The 18,843-nt window shown below is 42.6% G+C and overlaps 2 protein-coding genes across 2 annotated transcripts in view; both read right to left on the bottom strand.

Moving 5' to 3' along the window:
* poc1bl (POC1 centriolar protein homolog B (Chlamydomonas), like) overlaps positions 1-18,843 on the bottom strand; it is a 253,257-nt gene that overhangs the window by 214,534 nt on the left and 19,880 nt on the right. The window lies entirely within an intron of this gene.
* galnt12 (UDP-N-acetyl-alpha-D-galactosamine:polypeptide N-acetylgalactosaminyltransferase 12) lies at positions 7,888-17,732 on the bottom strand. Its single transcript, XM_072369937.1, has 10 exons — positions 16,938-17,732; positions 16,534-16,703; positions 15,208-15,397; positions 14,762-14,947; positions 14,537-14,654; positions 13,887-14,063; positions 12,305-12,436; positions 10,945-11,058; positions 9,802-9,957; positions 7,888-9,183 (listed from the first exon to the last, which is right to left on the bottom strand). Exons 1-10 carry the CDS (start codon positions 17,291-17,293, stop codon positions 9,046-9,048), a joined length of 1,737 nt encoding a protein of 578 aa, XP_072226038.1. The 5' UTR covers positions 17,294-17,732; the 3' UTR covers positions 7,888-9,045.

Here is an 18,843-nt window from a genome sequence, read left to right as displayed (position 1 = left end):
CTGGAAAGGTCAGTGACTTGGCTCACTGCCGGAACACCCCTCTGCTCTGGCATTCACTGGAACTCTGCACCCACTATGCTGCTGCTCAACCCGGCTGGCACCATGCGTCTAAGATACAGCATCCTCTCTAATTACATAGGGAAAACTAGACTACAGCATCTGCATTCACCACTAACAATGTGTCACGTAGCATTTACATCCACTGCCTTAGTTTAAGTTTTTAGCATGATAACATTTGCAAAGAATGTCAAGCAGTTTTGGTTACCTTCATCTGCACAGGAGGGCTAAGAGATGATTAGAAGTAACTTGTTCTGTATCAGCAGGGAGCAGCATCTTGAAATGTTAGTCAGAACTTCTAGTCACATCAAAGTGAAAGCAGAATGGAGTTTAGACGGGATACACTCCATGTGGGAGTGAAGCCGCATCAAGAGACAACCCCTGATGAATATGTTTTATCCAGGCTGAATAAGGCATCAGCTCAATGATTTAGATGATTAACACTGTGTGTGTGCTGCATCTATCTTAGATAAATATCTCTTTCCGGGGTAGTTGCTTGTCTGTCTGACCAAGCACATCATCACCACATCAGTAATGAATTATGCAGAGGCAGGGATAGTTTTTTTTTTCTCCCAGACATGGCGACTGCTAAAGAACTCTAAGTGCTGTCTCTCTTTTAAAAGAACATTAGCCAGTTCCTAGATGCTTGTGCTAGAAGCTTGACTGCTTTATTGCTACTGTATTTCCCCCGTTGCCAGTTTCTTACCCACTGCCTCTGCACCAGCAGATAGGATTAATAGACTGCAATTAATAATGCCATGCCAGAAAATGATAGAAAAACAACATTCTCATTCGAATCCTCAATAAAAATGTGTGCATACCAGCAACCCCACTGAAAAAACACACGGAAGACCATCACAATTAACTTACACAGCTGACACTGCCATTGCTAAGTGATGAGACATTTAATTCACACATGAGTACACCCAGACAGCAAGGGATCTGTTCATTTGACCTGCATCACTAACCTTCTTAAGTGAAAAAGCCCCTCAAGAGAGGGCAGAATTCAATTTAATCATACACTGTGAAAAGCAATGTCAGTGTCTTTAGCACTCCAAACCATGAGCATGTAAAGGTGTTGGACTTATTTCATCTCCTGGGAGAATGAGAATGAGAGCTCGGCATCACTCAGTCAGATCTCGCTTGGCCATTTCTGAGCAACTCGTGTACAGAACGCATATGACTTTACAAGTACACCTGAGGAAGTATACAGTATGAAATAAATTGTATCTATAGCCTCTCCCTGAGGTTGTTAACTGTCTGGCTGAGGAACAGATGATCATTTACTTTGAAATGCTGGGATACATTTTACATTCAAAAGAGATTTTTCAGAATCCAACTATCTATCTATCTGCACCTCTTTTTGGTTGATATTATTGTCAATAAAATTTTCTAAATGTTTCCCAACTACATGTACATTGCAGTAAAGATTTGTTGCTTCCAAATATCACAAATTCGTCATCCAACTTATCATTCTCATTAAAGTGAGCCGATCTATGTCATTGTTAATCTATGACCATTCTGAAATAAAACTGGCGAGGTGATGGTTAGCACTGTTATCTCACAAATCTTGTTTTGTGTGCCACTACATGGATTCACGCCCGCAGACAGAACACATTTGACTCTGGTTAACTGGTGATTCTAACAGACCGAATGTATGTGCTGGAGCCTGTGTGACTGTCTGTCTCTCAGTGTGAAATAAAAAGGACTGACAACCCATCCAGGTTGTACCCTGGCTCTCGCCCCATGACAGCTAAGATAGGCTCCAGCCCATTACAGGGCGACGTGAGTGCAGGAAATGGATGGATGGATGGACGGGTCCAAGGTTACAGCGTTCAGTGAATATGACACTGAACGTATTGGTTGTTCTTCTTAAAATAGTTTAAGATTTTTATTTTATTTTTATTCTTATGATCATTTTCATCTGTTGGTATACTAGTTTATGTTATATACTATATTCTTCTTGTTATTTTGCATATCTTAGCTTTCAGTATTCAACATTGTCTTTCAAATGAGATGCATTACTGTTTTCGGTTTTTCCTTTTTATTCAGCATGTTAAAGAATTTTATGTGTGCAAATGAAAGGTCCCCATGAGTTCCAAAGACCGAAGTCCACTGAAGAAGCTGCTCCATAACTGCATACAGTCCAGGCTTTTTTTTTTTCATGCAACTTGCCGACATCACAGTGTAACACATTTGCATAATGCCTTCCCTGTGTCTACTTTAACACACATGATGTAAAAAATGAGCAGCTGTCTGCACCCCACTGCTTTTGACCAAGCAGATCAGATGTTCAGCCTGAGGAAATCAGGTGCTTGATTTTTATCATCATAATTATCTTTCAGATTAGAACACAAGGCAAATTGTTTTTTTCTTAACAGGCATTGGTTGTTTCTCAAGTTCATTATGCCCAACTTGGAACTCTTAAAACGGGTCCGGGCCACTTTGTGGACCTGAACACAACTGATGTGTTGATCAAAGATATCTCAGATTATGAGTTTGATCAAAAAATAAATCAACCTCTCAAATCTCATTTTGTCCAAAGGCAGATACACGCTGTAGCCTTTATTTCCCAGAGAAAGGAGGAGGCAGTCCATTTCGCAAGTAATCAAGTAATCTTATGAAGTGAAATTAATGGAGTGGGGTGGAACTGTTAATCGCCTGCAGAGGCATTTTATCTCATAGGAACCCATTTAAGAGGAATTCTGACGATGTAAGTTATTCTGAGAGACACTGTGAAAGATCACAGCCTGGCGGGGTGTAAACGGATATGACTGTGGTGCTCTTATTTGCAAAATACATCCTTTTCCTTTTGGCCAAATATTATTTGAATGGCTTTTACATTGGCGGGGAAAAGAGACACAAGGAAATCACAAATGACAAACGTTAATACTGTTAAACTTCCACATATAGGATCACAGTCACAAGAGCTGCATTGATTCCTATTTATATCAGATTTCATGTCAACTCCACATAACACATACTCATATTTCTCAGCTCTGCCATGTCTGTTTGCTGTGTGAGGGAAAAGAGTGACAGACTCCATTTTTCAGTGGACAAGTGTGACACGGGCTGCGACTGTTCTCTCTCTCTCACCATGGTAATGCCTCTCCTAATTAAAATCCATCTGCGGTGTCACCATGAATATCACACAAGATCTGCATTGTGCCATGGTCAAAGCCATGTGCAAAATGCCTAAATGCGGGAATTAAAAGTGAAATATGTGTTGTGTGTCGCATCTTTAACGAACATTTGCGTCTTTTTGGGATCCTCAGTTCTTTCTGGTCAATTTAACACATTTAAACCCCTTCGATGTATCTATGTCTCACGACCTCGCTGATGAATATAGAAGGAAAAAGGCACACGAGAGTTTCACAGTTTCCAGATAAAACATGAGTAAAGCTGATTAGAATGACATTTTCAAAAAAACACAAAAATGCACTCATCGGCCGGAGAATATTAAAACCACTGAGAAGTCAAGTGAGTATCACTGCTTATCTTGTCATGGTGAAATGTCCGGCAGGGAAAACCGTCACCCTGGGATTCACGTGAGGTTTTGACAAAAATTCAATAAGGGAGATCTGATCTCTTCCTCATTCTTGCCACTTGGGCTTTTCCACTGCTGCCAGTCCCATCCTCCCCACACTGTCAAATCATCCACATTAGTTATGACATCACTGCTCTGGTCCAGTGGTCTTCCTGCTTTCTTTCTCACCAAACCAATCAGTTACTTTTCCATCCTTAAATCTCACCTCTGCAGTCATTCTCCTTCCAGACCATGTGTTGCGCAGCCCACCTCGCCCCAAACTTCACCGGCTCCAGTTGCCCAAGATGGAGCCTCAACAGTAGCCCACCTCCACCGTTCCTATCACACATCAAGTCATGTTCTACATTGATGCAGGATTGGAGTCTAACCACCGAACTTTGCTCTAATTCCTTGTACACCAAGCTTTTTCCAATTAGTGTAGACCAATAAATTTGCGGTATGTTTGCATCCTTTTTCTGATTATCAGCTCTTCTGTGCAGGTTGAGAATGGAATCATAAGAATCTTTAAATGAACAAAGGAAGTTGGCACACTATCAGCTAACACCACCAAAGCCTTGGCACTGAGTGTATGAATTTTGGATTCAGATTACTGCACCGCAGAAGGTGAAAAGCACGTTTTTTTGTTTGTTTGTTATTGTTTTTTTTTTCCTTTCACATCTACCAGAAAGCCAAGGCTCAACAAGTCAGTTCCTGATGATGTTCAACTCAACCGGAAAAACAGAGGAGAAGACTCAAGGCAGATATGCAACAAGTAATCCGCCTTTGATGCTTTTTTGGCTGGTTTTACAGACATGGATTAGATGAGCTTGATCCTACACTGAAGCGGGCTTTCAGCTGAAAAAGGCTCTAAGTCGGGGCACGTCTGTGAGACTGGCCTCTTAAGTGTTTGGAGAATTATCGTCATTTGTTTCCATTTCCACGGTGCTCAAGTGTAACTGCAGTCTTTTCACATCGGTGCAGTTTTTGTGGGGCCATAAAACATTTATTTGTTGCTCACATCTTAATGTCTTTTATGCAGTAAAATGAATTGTGAGCCGCCAATCTTTCACACTTGTGTTTAATCTTCTCTTTTTCATGTAGTATTGAAAGCTGGCGATGTGAACTGCTCTTTAAATTTTTGTTTTGCTCACCGAATTCCATGAAAACTATCAGATCTGTCAATTAGAAATGAACACTGATATAACTACTGAACTGAAGTGTTGTTGGTTATTGCTGATTTGATGACTTAAATCACCACACGATCCACTGAAATAAGATGTCAGGCAGCGGCGGTAAATAAAGAATGCAATTCTATCTCTGTATCTAGGTCTCACATGTTTTCTGCGCCGTCTGGAGTCCCTACTGAAAGTGAAAGTGTGTCATGTCTTATGCAGCCAACAGCTACTGCTCCTGAGCCGTTCTGGGTATTGGGGATTGCATAAACCAAACCTACATGCAGTGAGGAAATGGCTTCCAATCAGTGTTTGTGTGTGTGTGTGTGTGGCTCCTCCTATGGTTTCCCTCGCTCCCTGACAACTGAAGCCTAATCTCTGAAGACTTGCACCATGGGGAGCCTTGTTTTGCATTGCCATTAAAGACACATATGTGGTGGGAGAAGCTGTAGAGCAGCATCTTACACCCAGGATCAAAAACTACGCCTACATTGTGTGAACAGACTGTGACAACTCTCAGTGTTTCTGTGGATGCATTTGCTGACTGTTTTCAAAGGGTTGTTTTTTTAGTTTTTTTTTTTTATAGCCACTGCATGTTTTGGAAAAACATTCCCACATAAGATGAGGATAAGACAGTGCAGGAGACAGCAGCATCGCAGATTTCTGCAGTGCATCTCATTTTCCTAAGTGGCAGCTTCCTAAGCGGTGTCTGGGAAGCATTAGTCACAACGTGAAGGGTTCTGGCGTGTTTCGCATCAGAGCATATCACCTGTGGGAGAGAGAAGCCAGCTTGTCGCATGCAGTGTCTTCAGTAGGGTACAAATGTTCTTTTCGATTATTTCTGGCAGTGTGCTACACTCGTGAAGAATTTTTGCTTTGACTAATACAATGGCAGGGCAGTAAGTTCGGTATTTTAGATTTCATATGAGACATCTCCTTTATCCTGACACAAAGGCTTAGCCCACACGAGTAAACAGCAGAGCACCACCAGTGAGAAAAGACTGCAAGGCTGAGTGTCGGCACCGGAGCAAACAGAGAAACCTGGCTCTGGAGCAACATCTCACTAAGCAGCTGGTGACCAATCCAATCAGATATGGTTGAAAAACTTACCTCCCCTCCGCCGCCACCCGCCCCCACATCCCTTTTCTTCTCTCATTATCCTCTGAGCATCTTGATTCACGTCTCCAGCAGTTAAACGTGGGTGATTGCCTGTTTTAATCATCGCGGACTCAGATGAGTCACAGTTTAATTGATAACAACGGCAGAAACTGATGAGAAATGTCTTTAGCTTGTTACTTACTTTGCGCGTTTTCAGCGCCGACGCAGATTTCAGGACATTAGAAATGAACGGCATTAACTGGTCACATCTGGGGTGTTTTCATCTTAAGTTCAAACTCACGACAGCAACAAGGAAACAAAGTCATTTTATTTGATCCGGCAAATTGACAAAAACAAAAAAAAGATGTTAAGGACATTCTTCTACGTTCCTCATCACAATGTAACGTTCACACATCGGACATGTTGTCTTCATCTGGCATTATGGTCTGTACATGTTTACAACTTGAACAGCAATAAAACAGTTTTCACCGTGAAGTTTTGCCATAACAATTAGAATTTTTAAAAAATGCACATGTTGTAAAACAGTATCACAAGGCCCAGTACGCTCGGTTAACTCTAAAGTTCACAGTGCTTTGATAGATTCTGGAAAATCCGTTTAAAAACACAGGCTGGGCGATACAAAAGCCCCGCAGGAACTGATGCAGAGATATGCCCCTCGACTGGCAAAATTTCAACTTCACCGCTAAAATGTGCACCATATCAGACTAGCACGCATAATAATGCCACAGGAAGAACACTTTACGGCCAGGACCTGGTTAGAAAATATGTCGCAATGTGGCGACAATAAATAACCCATTTTAATAACAATATCAAATATTTCTTTAGTGCACAGGCTAAGGGGATAAACTGAAAAATGGCAGCCGTTCTTCTTCCAAGTGTTCAACACATCAAACCAGAAAACTGCTCTGAAGGCACAGTTTTAGCTGATCTTGGTAAATTACAATTAAGACCATGATCAGTCAAATTTAATAGCCCCTTTAAGCCTTAGAACACTTCATACAGTCATGAGACAGATTTGTTCCTTCGTATTATGAAATAACTAATCCCCGCTGGTCATTTGGTCCAATGTACTACTCATAATCCTAACAAAAAAAAAACGATGGACTACTGGGATCTGAAGCCCAGTATTTATGTCCGTATTTCAATAAACTTGGAACTTCTCCTCCGCTTCCATCCAACTTAATACAGCTATCTAATGGTACTGTCTTCCAAAGCTCTGCCCGGTGCAATAAATCCTTAAATGTATGTGCATAATGGCAAATACAGAATACAGTGAGGTCTCTTTGGGAGAGCAGAATGTGAGCTCATACATTCAGAAGGTATCATCTCCCGGCAACAGCATTACACATTGCTATCCATTCATTACATTTGGCAAATAAAGGTGTTCTCATTCTGCTCAAGTCCCAGCTATTGTACTAGAAAAATTTCTCCACTCATCGTATTGAGGATATTACCTTTGAATCAATAGCAGAAATCCATTTCAGCACGATGGTGCCCGAACATCGACTCCTAACAAAACTCTTGAGACTGATGGGCCAGCAGCATGTGAAGGTTAGCGGTAAGGAAAGGGGCACAAATTGCTTCATTCGTTCACCTCCATTATCTGATTCTGTTGTCAAAAAAATGTGCTCTTGCCGACTTCTGCTCTTCGCGTATACAACTGCTCATCGGAGGAGATTAGACAAGCACACCTTTGACACAGAGAGGAAATAAGAGGCAATGAAGAGCTGGGAAAGGTCCAGAAAATCAATCAGTAAGCCATCTGGCATCCCAGCACATCCAAGAACATCACAGCACTCTGGAGACACCAGCAACTGTCTGCTCCTCTGCATAGCCTGAGGGACAGCCACACAAGTAACCAAGACTCCACTTCAGATGGATCTAAAGCCGTCTGATTGTGGCAGATGACTAGTTAAACATATTCTCTCGAGGCAAGGATCCCATGCAATATAGCCTGGATACTTTGTTACCCCCATAACTACTGTTCTTTCTGTCTTACTGAGGCACAGGATATACGTTTAGTAAGATGTTTCTCTTGATTTTATTACCATGTTGCAAAATATTCATTTCTTTCATATCTCAGGCACTTTCTTGGCTTCGAATAGATGAGGAACAAGAACCAGTCATATCATTTTAGTGTAATCAGTTGTACCTACCAGCATAAACTAAGTAAACTCCCATCAATCAAGGAGACTAAAGTTAAAATAAGTTTGTCATGGAGCTTTGGAACAACCCATGAAACTAATCCATGAAATGTGGCTACAATCGAGTCGTTTTTTTACCTGCATGTAGTTATAAAAAAAAAATAAAACGTTGAAACAGTTGAAAAAGTTATAAAAGATACTACAAAAGCTTGCGAAACGACCCGTGCCATTTTAAGTACAGTTCAATTTGGAAAGTTACTTAATTCAAAGCAGAACAGACAAACATTTCTCCTGTAATCAGTAGTTAGGCGATGACGTTACAGAATTTAGGCACTGACGTTTGTGCATGTAGCGTGTAACTCATGGCTTTGCGATAGTCCACTGGTAGAAAAGAGGAATCAATCACTTGCAGCTTTCTGAAAGAGTTTCTGATGAATTCCAGAAGACTTGTCACCCTTTCTCATGACAAATGGAGAAGGTGATCAGAAAAAGGATCTTAACAGGGAGGAGCTTTGGCCCCCTCTACAGGAGAAGATGTGAATTACAAATAACAGATGATAGATTTATGCAGCACTTTTTATGGAGGGGGGTGGGGTGTTTTTTTTTAAGGTTTTTTTTTTTTCCTCTTTCTAAAAAGACTTCAACGGCAGTGAAGTGGAGAAATGGGAAAAGAGGAAAAATGCCAGCATATGCGGATTATCACTTATTCTCAAGCATCTCCTCCGTTAGAAAGATGATGCACATTCCCACTTACTGTACTTCTACAAACAAAGTGCTTCAAACGATAAGACATCGTCGGGATCATTTCCTGTTGGTCCGGCTGCTGCACGAAAATGTGCAGAAGTTTAAGGTAGGAAGAGAAGCGCAGAGGCGTCCTCATTTGGGCTCCTTTCAGAGCAAGGCAAACATTTAAAAAAAAAAACATTTTGCAAATAAATAAGCTCGCTCTTGAGAATATGGTGCCTTGGATAAAAAAAAAAAAAAAAAAAAAAGGTATTTCACATATGCATATGTTAATTTCACCCTGTTACATTCTCTCCTCAAAGAACCACTTTTGGTGGAGGCTGTCAGAGCAGGGTTGCAGCGACGGGGCCGGCGTTTCCTTGTCCGTCTTGTCCACTGCTTGAACACACTTCTGGCTCTGGACATGGTACAGACTGCCATCCTGTGGGGAAACATTGATGCCACAATAAGCGTATTTCAGAGGTAAAACACAATAGTCATCGCCTTCGTAGGCACTTGTATTGCCAATGAGGAGTTCAAGTTCAAAGGTGTTTAAGCCTTTCATGTAAAAACAAAACAGAAGAACACAAAGTCTTCTTTGCAGATAACCTCGTCGATCTCCACACCCAGCCACCATTTCTTTTTGCATATTCTCTCCATTCTCGTTCTCGTTTTTGCTCCGTCTATTGTCCAATTCTCCGCTCCTCTGCCTCTTGCCCTCTGATCTTTTTCAGATCCATTTACATTTAGATGGCGAGGTTGTGACATCGGTGTGGTGTGACTCCCCAACGCTGCGGGGAGCTCTCAGGAATGCAGCCGGGCGGAATCTCTCCACTTCAGACCAGTTTTAACAAATGAGTTTTACAATCTTTTTTTAGAATGAATGTATAAAGTAACAACGGCGCTGACTGCACAGTCATTTCGAATCATAATCCCAATGACTGCATCACACTTTTACAGTTTCCCTGCCACCATACTGCTACTCCTAGGCTTGAATTTGTGTTTAGAAAAATAAATAAAATAATCATGCATGACGAACAAAATCCACTTTCTATATTACCTTTCGGAAGACAAACTTCTGATCTATGGGTACAGGCTGTCCCCTTTTTTTGCACAGCTGAACAGTCAAGTAGGTGCTGACGCCGTCACCCACGATGCATCCAGCAGGATCCCTTGCGTTATAGCAGATCTCTCCATCCACCGAGTATTCAAAGAACTGGCAGGAAGAAAAGAACGGTTGGGGTTTGTCTGTCACGCAAATTGCGCCGTTTCAAAGATAAAAAGGTAAATGGAACCTAAAGGAGAAAAAGAAGACTTGCCTCCCTCTAAGGTTCATTATTTTTCACTTCGGCTAATTCAAGCAGACTTTGTGTTTCATTTTTTGTCATCTTACATTTACACCAGAATGTCATCTTAGTCACCGTGCACACGTGTGTGTGTGTGTGTGTGTGTGTGTGTGTGTGTGTGTGCCTGAATGTATGTGTATGACTCACAAAGAGGCAGTGAGAAGCAAGCACAGTGTACATAGAGATGGTGTGTGTGTGTGTGCGTGTGTGTGTGTGTGTGTGTGCGTGTGTGTGTGTGTAGATAAAAACAAGCACTGCCTGTTTGTTTGCAGTCTAAGAATGTAAATTGTGATTCTACAGCATGCAGAGCACTCCTATAAGGCAGACAGCACAGCCACTGCAGAATCCATTTTCTGCAAAGATGACATCAGTGTGTGTCCACAGAGGGGTTCTGGAGTACCGACGCTAAATTTCACAATGTCTCCCGGCTTGCCGGCGATCACACAGGAAACAGAATTGGGAAAATGCGCCCTCCCTTTGGTTCAACGGTGCCAACGTGTTTGGCAACCTGGGATAGACAGTCGAGTGCATTATTCCTGGATTTGTGAAGGCACAACCAGAAATCCGTCTATGATAAAAGAGCGGGGTGACGGGGAGGAGGGAGCGTCTGTTCTAATGTTAAAAAGACATTAAATGGTTCCGAGAAGGAGGCAGAATAAACACAAAGCTGACAAGTAAATGTGTTCAGACCTTATCCAGAACCTTTTTATTCAACTGCTAAAAAAAATCATGTTGATATCAGCAGAGTTCTCTTCCCTGGCAGAAAAGTCAACAACAAACTACAGTGCAGGTGATCTTTTGCATGACAACGTAAGCAAATTTCATGGCTTATGGCCTGTAACGCTGATGTTCCTTACCTGGTTCTGACCCATGCCGTGACATGGGTAGAGGATGACCCGTTGGCCCACCAGCATGTGGTCGTCTACGGGGTTGTAGTCGAAGCAGTAGTTGGTCTTGCCCCTGTTTTTCAGCTAGCAAAAAGCAGTCAAACCAATAGGTAATTTGAAGTAAATCAAGGCAAATAATTCAAGGGCGATAAAACGTTCTTTAAAGTGGACAAATGATGGAGGGGAAAAGGAAAAAAAAAATAAATAAATCACTTGATCTTTGTGGCTGAGGTCATATGTTTGGATGTCTGAAGTCAAACTCAAAAACTCAGAAAAACAGAACGCTGGCAGCTTGTTTTGGGCCCGATATTTATAAAAATGTCTTATTCAGACCTCCAGAGAAACTCTAAACACTTAACAAGGTTATCCAGCCCATTTTCTCACTAATTCCACCGAACTTTGACTTCAGACGATGCTGCGTACATTGTACCTCGGAAAGGGGAGGATAGGTCTTTTTTTGCTCTTGCTTTTTGGTTTGATATTAACATCAAATCTCATCACAGGTTACATACCGCACTTAACATCATAAATCATGAGTCAATAATGCTCTAATTGTACTTTGTTTAATGTTTTATATCCTGACAAGGTGATTAAAGGGAAAAATTCTTATTATTTGTCATTGAATGCACCATTAGTGGAGCAAAGTAACCGTCTTACAAAAGTAAACATGGATGAAATATTGCTCTTATAAGCAACAGCTCATTATTTTTTTGCCATTAAAATCTAAAGGAAAAACAAACAAATGGAGCGACAGTGAATGAAGTCAAAGTTTCAGGAGCCAATAAGTGACGGAGGAATTATGACTACTGCTCTTATTAACCAACTGGCAGCCATTATGTTCTGTGGTGAGCATTTCTAAACTTTGGGCAGTTCAACACGTGACTCTTGTAGCGACTGTGCCAAAAAGAGGGATCAGTAGCCTTCCAGCTGCCCATGGTCACACTGCAGAGGAGGGAAATTAAGCATCTGAGAAAACTTGCAAGGTCTAAGCTTTCCGACTATTTGCTGTATGCTCTCTCATAGCCTAATAACATGGTCCAGGGGTTATTAGGTAACAAAGATCTCAAAAGAGGCAGACCCTGAGGAAGAGAGGGGCAGAGTGGAGCTGAGCTGAAAATTATCAGCCTGAATAGAAGTGTAGCTATATGGAAAAAAAAGATAGCAGCTGTAGTGTGTATTTGTGCCATTTCTCCTTTAAATGAAGCGCATGCCTTCATCAATATCATTGTTATTTTGGAGTTGGAGTTTTGTATTTTGGAGTTGGAGCAAATGGAAGTGGTGCTCATGAGTTTAATCACAACACTTTCGATATGGTTTCAAGAGTTCTTACCATTCCAAACATGCCCGGGCGATCGTGCGGGACGTAGATTTCCGGGTAAACATTATCCAGATACCAGTTGAAGCTCTTACAGCCCAGATTCTCTCTAAGCCTCCTTCGCTCTGTCACATCTCCAAAGGCCTCCTAAAAACCAAAAAAGTGACAGTTCCACTTTATTGTCTCTGCCTCTACGCAGCCTCAAAGATAATGTAATATACATATCACATGAGAAAGCTGCTGTGTCAGACTGTACGTGTTCTTAGCATAGCGCTGTACTGCAACTGGCACCACCTGTAAATGCTCGATGCATGTATGAAATCATAATACATGTCAAAACATAACAAAACCCTCAAAACAATCAGGCCTTTTAAGAGTGAACCGCTCCGATATCCTAGTTAAACAAGAGCAGGAGGATCTATTGTATCTAGGAATCGTACAATGGACTGTTTGTGTACAGTCCGTGCTGTTGTCAACACATTTATGCATATAGAGTTACACACAAACACAGTATCACAATGACCAAGATTAGCCGATTACGATCAGAGAAAGAGCAAGGTCGCCACTTTGCTTTGCCGGTGAACATATGCTCGCCACTCCTTCATTGCTGGGAGAAGGGCTGAGAAGCACAGCAGGATGATGGATGTTGGTGGTTTGCCCAAACACAGCTCTAATTGGCTTTTCATCAGTTTAGTGGCCATGAGACAGATTCGAATAGGAAGGGGTCTTATATCACTGGCAAACACCAGCACGGATGATCAGAGGACAACAAGCGCCGGTGCAGCCGTGCAAGTCCATCTCATTCCTGAACATTTTACGCTGTAACGTTACGAATCACTTTGCTTCGGTTTTATTCTGCTCCACATTAAGACCGAAGGTGGAGATCAGACTTAAGGATGCGAAGCCGCCATCTACCCACGTCTCGCTGATTTTATTCAGAGAAAATCTACAAAATCTGCACCAAAATATCAGAAACAGATGCAAGAAAATGCAAAAAGGAAGGAAAATAAACGATAAGAAATAAATCAATCCCTGCCCACGAGTAAGGCAAAAAAAAAAGAAGACTGGCAGCAGTGCTTGGTTGGAGGCTGTAGTGCATTACCTTTTGGCGAGGCCTCCACCTCTCCGGGAGATGAGCGCCACCTGATCTGTGCTCGGAGAGCTTCTCCTCTTAACTACACTGTCACACTCTCGCCCGTGCGTGCGCACACAAAGGCGGGACACCCCGTGGGTTAGCACTGATCTCACCCTGTCAAGGACAGGTGGGCGACACCCACTGGATCCAAGTGAGACGGGAAGGTGGTAATCACACACCGGAATGCCCTAACACCCCTGTCACCTCGAGTGTCTGCCGCTCACGTATCCTGAGAGTCACTTAATCAGGGCAGCTTTAACGCCAGAGCGAGAGCGCGCCGTGCGAGCGTGTGTGTCATTTTTTGAGAGGAAGGAGCACACGGAATTCTTTGAAAAAAATAAATAAAAAAAAGAATAGGCTTCCTTCACAATACATCACAAAACATTGGCTCCAAAGCCCTCTCAAACAGTCATTGTAGTCGTGTTTGATACCACTCAAAAATGTCGCCTGCGCAGGACTCACCAGTCGTGCATGGGGGTTGCGATGGTAGTAGATCTCCTTGTATTCATCCATCCAGACCTCAGCTGCCCTCACGCTGTTTGCCAACGCTTTGCCCCGGGAGTAAGGGGCCTTTTTGGGAAACACGTGGCCCACGTGGGAGCACGGGTGGACCTCCAAGCTGCCCCCACATTGCCAAATCTAGGAGACATCAAACCACCCCACCACGAGGATTTGGTTAGCAGTGACTCAATCGGGAAGCACAAAGCACACGTCTTGTGGCTCCTCCACAAGAAACAGAAAGGCTGTTTTGTTTTTATAGAGACATATTTCTGGTTCCTTCCTATGGGGGAAAAACTGCAGTAATTGTAGAAAAAAAAAAAAAAAAAAAAGGATGTTCAAATTCTTTTTTGTGATTGAAGTATTCCACTCTTTGGCCTGTTTTCCCGAGCTGTGTTGACACAATGCTTTCACTGTGGTTTCGCAGAGGAAATTGCCACATGGTTGTTGGGGAATTTAAACCAGACGTGAGTGTGTTTTTTTGTGCTGTATGTTGCGAGTAGTGGGCTTGGTGCTTAAAGCAGTGCAGACACAGCGTGTTGAATGTGCCTAAACACATAAAGCTCGCGGAATACATTTAATTACACGCAATTAATATAAGAAGGATTTGTTACCCTGAAAGAGAATTCCAGGTTCTCTCCTCCCCACACCTCCATCCCTGTGTCATATGTCCCCAGGTAATGGAAATAGCTCTTGCTCACAGAAAACAAACCACCTGCCATAGTGGGAGACCTAAAGAAAAAAGAAAAATACAACAGGTCACACCATAATGTCACTAACCTGCTGAAAGACACATGTCAGTCCAGGATTTCTAGCTCCAGTCTCTTTTTCAAACGCACCTGATGACGTCAGTGGGCGAGCGGCGGCGTTTCTGCTCATGTTCTGGGACAGCGTGCCAGGTAAAGACCAGCCGCCAGTCAAACCCCCCAATCTGAGGTTCGCCGGAGTTGCCCAAGTACTCGAAGGTGTTCCAGTCGATCACGTCAATGACAGGACACACCACAGCCGTCGGCTCCTCTTTGATCCTTGTGGAGAAAGGGAAGAAAAGCTGTTGACGGGGAGGCAGGGAGCAGTTGCACAAAGCAAGCATTGTGTTCATCTCAAATGCCTGCGTAAACTTTTAGTGTTGCACTTGCACCGAAGACAGCGATTATTATTGGAGCCACGGGATCTGAGTCAGCTACAGAACAGCTGGCTGATTGAGCGTTAATGTTTTCCTCTGCGACAGCTCAACGTAAAAGCCGATCTAAAAGCCGCACTGGGAAAAAGGAGTCTGTTTTCTCACCTGTGGAGCAGCGGCTCTAACCAACCCTCGTGGCATTCGCAGTGACAGTCAAGGAATGTGAGCACATCGCCGGTGGTAATGGAAGCCCCGAGCAGCCGGGCCCGCACCAGCCCCTCCCTCTTCGTAGCCCGGATCAGACGCACCTTCCTCAAACCTGACAGGTACTTCTCCAAAGGCTCCTTCAGATGAGCTTCGGGAAATCAAACGGAGGAGCAGAAAGCCAAAACAAAACACAGAGAGAAAAAATGAATAATCTCTTATCGTCGATATCTGCATCTGCATAACTGGAATGAGATCTGGTTTCTTTCCAAACACTGCGTCTAATGTTAGACGGATAAATGAAGATCAAGCCCAGCAGAAAAACCCTGATCTGATGCTGCTTTTATTCAGCAGGTAACGCTTGCGAACAAAGGCCAGTGCTCAAGAAAATGTTACACACAATTATCTCCGAAGCTGGTGGTCCACACACCCTCAAAGGGCTTGATGATATTTTTGGAGACGTAAAAAAAAAAAACAATAGATTTTCGCTAAACCTTTCATCAAAATATCTCATTTCTTTATAGCTTTTATTGCGAAATATTGAGTAGGATAATATGGTGTAATTTATATGTACGAGTCTGGGTAATATTGAGAACATATCCTTGTTTACCTCTTTAAAAAGAAACAGTCTGAGTCATTAACATCCTTCTGTGGTGTTGAACTGTTGAGGAGTGACATGTTGACACAACCAGTAAATGGGTGAGGCAGGCATTGTTTCACTTATAGGTTTACGATCCAAACGGTTTGAGAACCGCTCCCTTAAAAAAAAAAAAGAACATCTACGCTCCACTGGCGCAAGTTCTCCAACTGATGTCAAATAGAAGGAAAGGATAATCTCGAGATTAAATCCTGCTTGACTTATTTGAAAGCAGGCCAGAGAATGCACCTCCTTCATTTTCCATGTTAGATATATGACAGGATAACAATGAGCGCACAGAAATGCGTGGCATTCCAGTAGGTCAGCAATGCAATCAACTTCACTCCAAGATTATCTCCGGGCTTTCGCAAATACATTCTTAAGAAAAAGAAGAAAAAAAAAAGCCCAAACATTGATATCGGTATGGATTATCTTGATATCTACACGACAACATTTCCATTCTCCTCTTATCAGTTTTACAGTTGATACTAGCTTCCTGCGTCTCTATTTGATCTCCCTTTTTGCCACTCTCTCCACCTTCCATCTGACAAACCAATCTGCCCGTGTGCTTCCACGCGAGTATCTCTAACAACCTCTCTGTCTTTTAAAGCTGTCAAACAGCCCATTCTCCTCGCTGACTGCGCCTCTACCTCTGTCACTGTAGTCGTCCACCAGCACCACCTCTTTGAGCAGCACGTCGGGGGAGGTCTCCAGCACGCTGTGGACAGTCCTCAGCAGGGTGGACCAGGCCTCGTTGTAGAAGGCAATGACCACAGAGGTTGTTGGTAAAGTCCTGTAGTCGTACTTCAGCTCTCTGCAACTAAGATGAGAAAAAGGAGATCGGGAACACAATGGGTCATGTTTATAAATGGTAAGAGGGGCTTATTACACCACCCCAATGGCTAATAACTCACTAGTACTATTTGGAGAGCCAAATCAACCCAGTAGCATGTACTAAATTAATTTATAGCATTGCTAGGGTATCCAAACTGTATTGATCCCCACTAAAAGTGCTTTTCAAGTGCAATGGTTGGCAGATAAAGTAGTTGCTTACAGTGGGTTCCATCTCTCTGGCAGCCTGCGGTGCAGTGACACTTTGTCACTGACATATATGTTAATCTGGTGCTTCTTGAGACTTTCCTCCTGTTTTCTCTTCTCCTCATCGTTCAGATTCAGTTTCACGGGTCTCCCCATTTCTCCCAGAGCATTCAAATCCAAGGGAGGCTTCTCGTACACGGGTCTCTTAAGCTGTTCATCTCCCACCTCCAACTCAACGGGGACTTCTCGTCGATTTGAGTCGCTAACCTCCCCGGAGTTGTGCCTGAAAAATATTACATATCCCACTAAAGTGACTCCAGCGAGGAAAAGAAGCAACTTGGATCGATTCCGTCTTCCGCGTGCTGCCATCATGTCTCTCCTTCCAAGGATCTGCCAAGTGTGGACGAGGTCTCATGCCTTTCGGCGACTGAATTATGCTGGCCAAGTGACTATTTCGGCTTTACCAGCATCGTTGCGTTTCTGCTCGACTACCTCAAGTTTATTCCTCATACTCTCAGGCAAAGTTCAAGCCGTGGGTGCATAGAGTGGTCGTTCGCTGTATATTCCCAACTGAGAGTGAAGTCACTTTTAAAGTCATTAACCGGAACCTCAAAGACTTTTTCCTCGGAGGCAATCGGAGTAAGACACTCCTACCGCTGGACCCTCTCCAACTGTGTGCTAAACAAGTGTCAAAAAAGGTTAACAAACTTGGATTTGATGACTAGCTAACGATTATCTCTTCGGGCTGGTTAGCTGCTTAATCTGTGCGAGACGGAAATAAACAGGGGTCAAATAAAAAGCTCCGGAAATTATTTACTTTTCGGGGAGAAAACTGAATATGTACGCCTAATCAAATATGCTCATATCGTCGGATTTTGAGCATTATAGTCCGTGTCCAGTTACTTCCTTACTCAGTAGTACGACTGTCCTCGCACATATCCACAAAGCTTTACACATATGTATCGACAAACTTTACTTTTCTGGTACTATTTTGAGCTGAAGTTCAAGTGAACTATTAAGCTAACAGAGCTAGCAACTCTATTTCCGGTTGCTGAATATCAAAATAAAAGTCGGCCAAACTTCAAACGATACCATAAAGTTAATTTCATAACATGTATCGCGGCGCATATATAACATACAATGATTTTTAATTGAAAAAAAAGAATGAAAAACAAGACGAAATGAATGTCAAAGGAAGGTTAGGGGGCACCCGATATGAAGCGTTTTGGTTATTTTAGTGTTCTCTGTATGTGTTTTCCCGATCAAGTAGCCCTTTACTTTGTATAGTGATACATATTGTTACATTTGGTTCAAGGATAACCACAGACTATGCATCATTTGTATGACGACGCACCATTCGATCAAATTCGAACCACAAATTAATAGAAATGCTTTTAATTTGGTGGAATATATCCGATTTAACAGGTCGTCGTTTATCGCAGCCCTGTTGGCAGGTAAATCTATTAAACGGGACATATTTAATGCCCATTGGTCTTGCTGGCATATCGGATAAACTTTTTACTTTGATTACCCTTTCCGAATGTCCTATCGTAGTCCAAGTCTGTCAATTTTCACTCGCCTGGTGAATATTGTTCGATCCCAAATGCGTGTTACTTGTAATTAACATGACCGCCGGCCTCTGGTAAGGATATTTACACCGAATCGTCTGAAAGATGATGTCCAAACTTATCACGGGTGCACTAAACGCAACAATAACCATATTCGAAACACGTTCAGTGACCCTGGGAAACCCGGACACGCTTCGAAATCATTCACCTTGGAGGTTTTATTTCATATACTCGGCCAGTTGTCACTCACATGAAACTGATATGAAAACTCTTGACACCAAAGCTGAAATCTGACACAAAATGTATGTTTGAGCAAATTAAAATGATAAATAATTAAGGCGATCATTCGAGGCC

Source organism: Leuresthes tenuis, unplaced genomic scaffold (genome assembly GCF_036924035.1).
Source record: "Leuresthes tenuis unplaced genomic scaffold, fLeuTen1.0.hap1 SCAF_18, whole genome shotgun sequence".
Taxonomy (NCBI): domain Eukaryota; kingdom Metazoa; phylum Chordata; class Actinopteri; order Atheriniformes; family Atherinopsidae; genus Leuresthes; species Leuresthes tenuis.
This window is presented reverse-complemented; position numbering and strand designations above follow the sequence as displayed.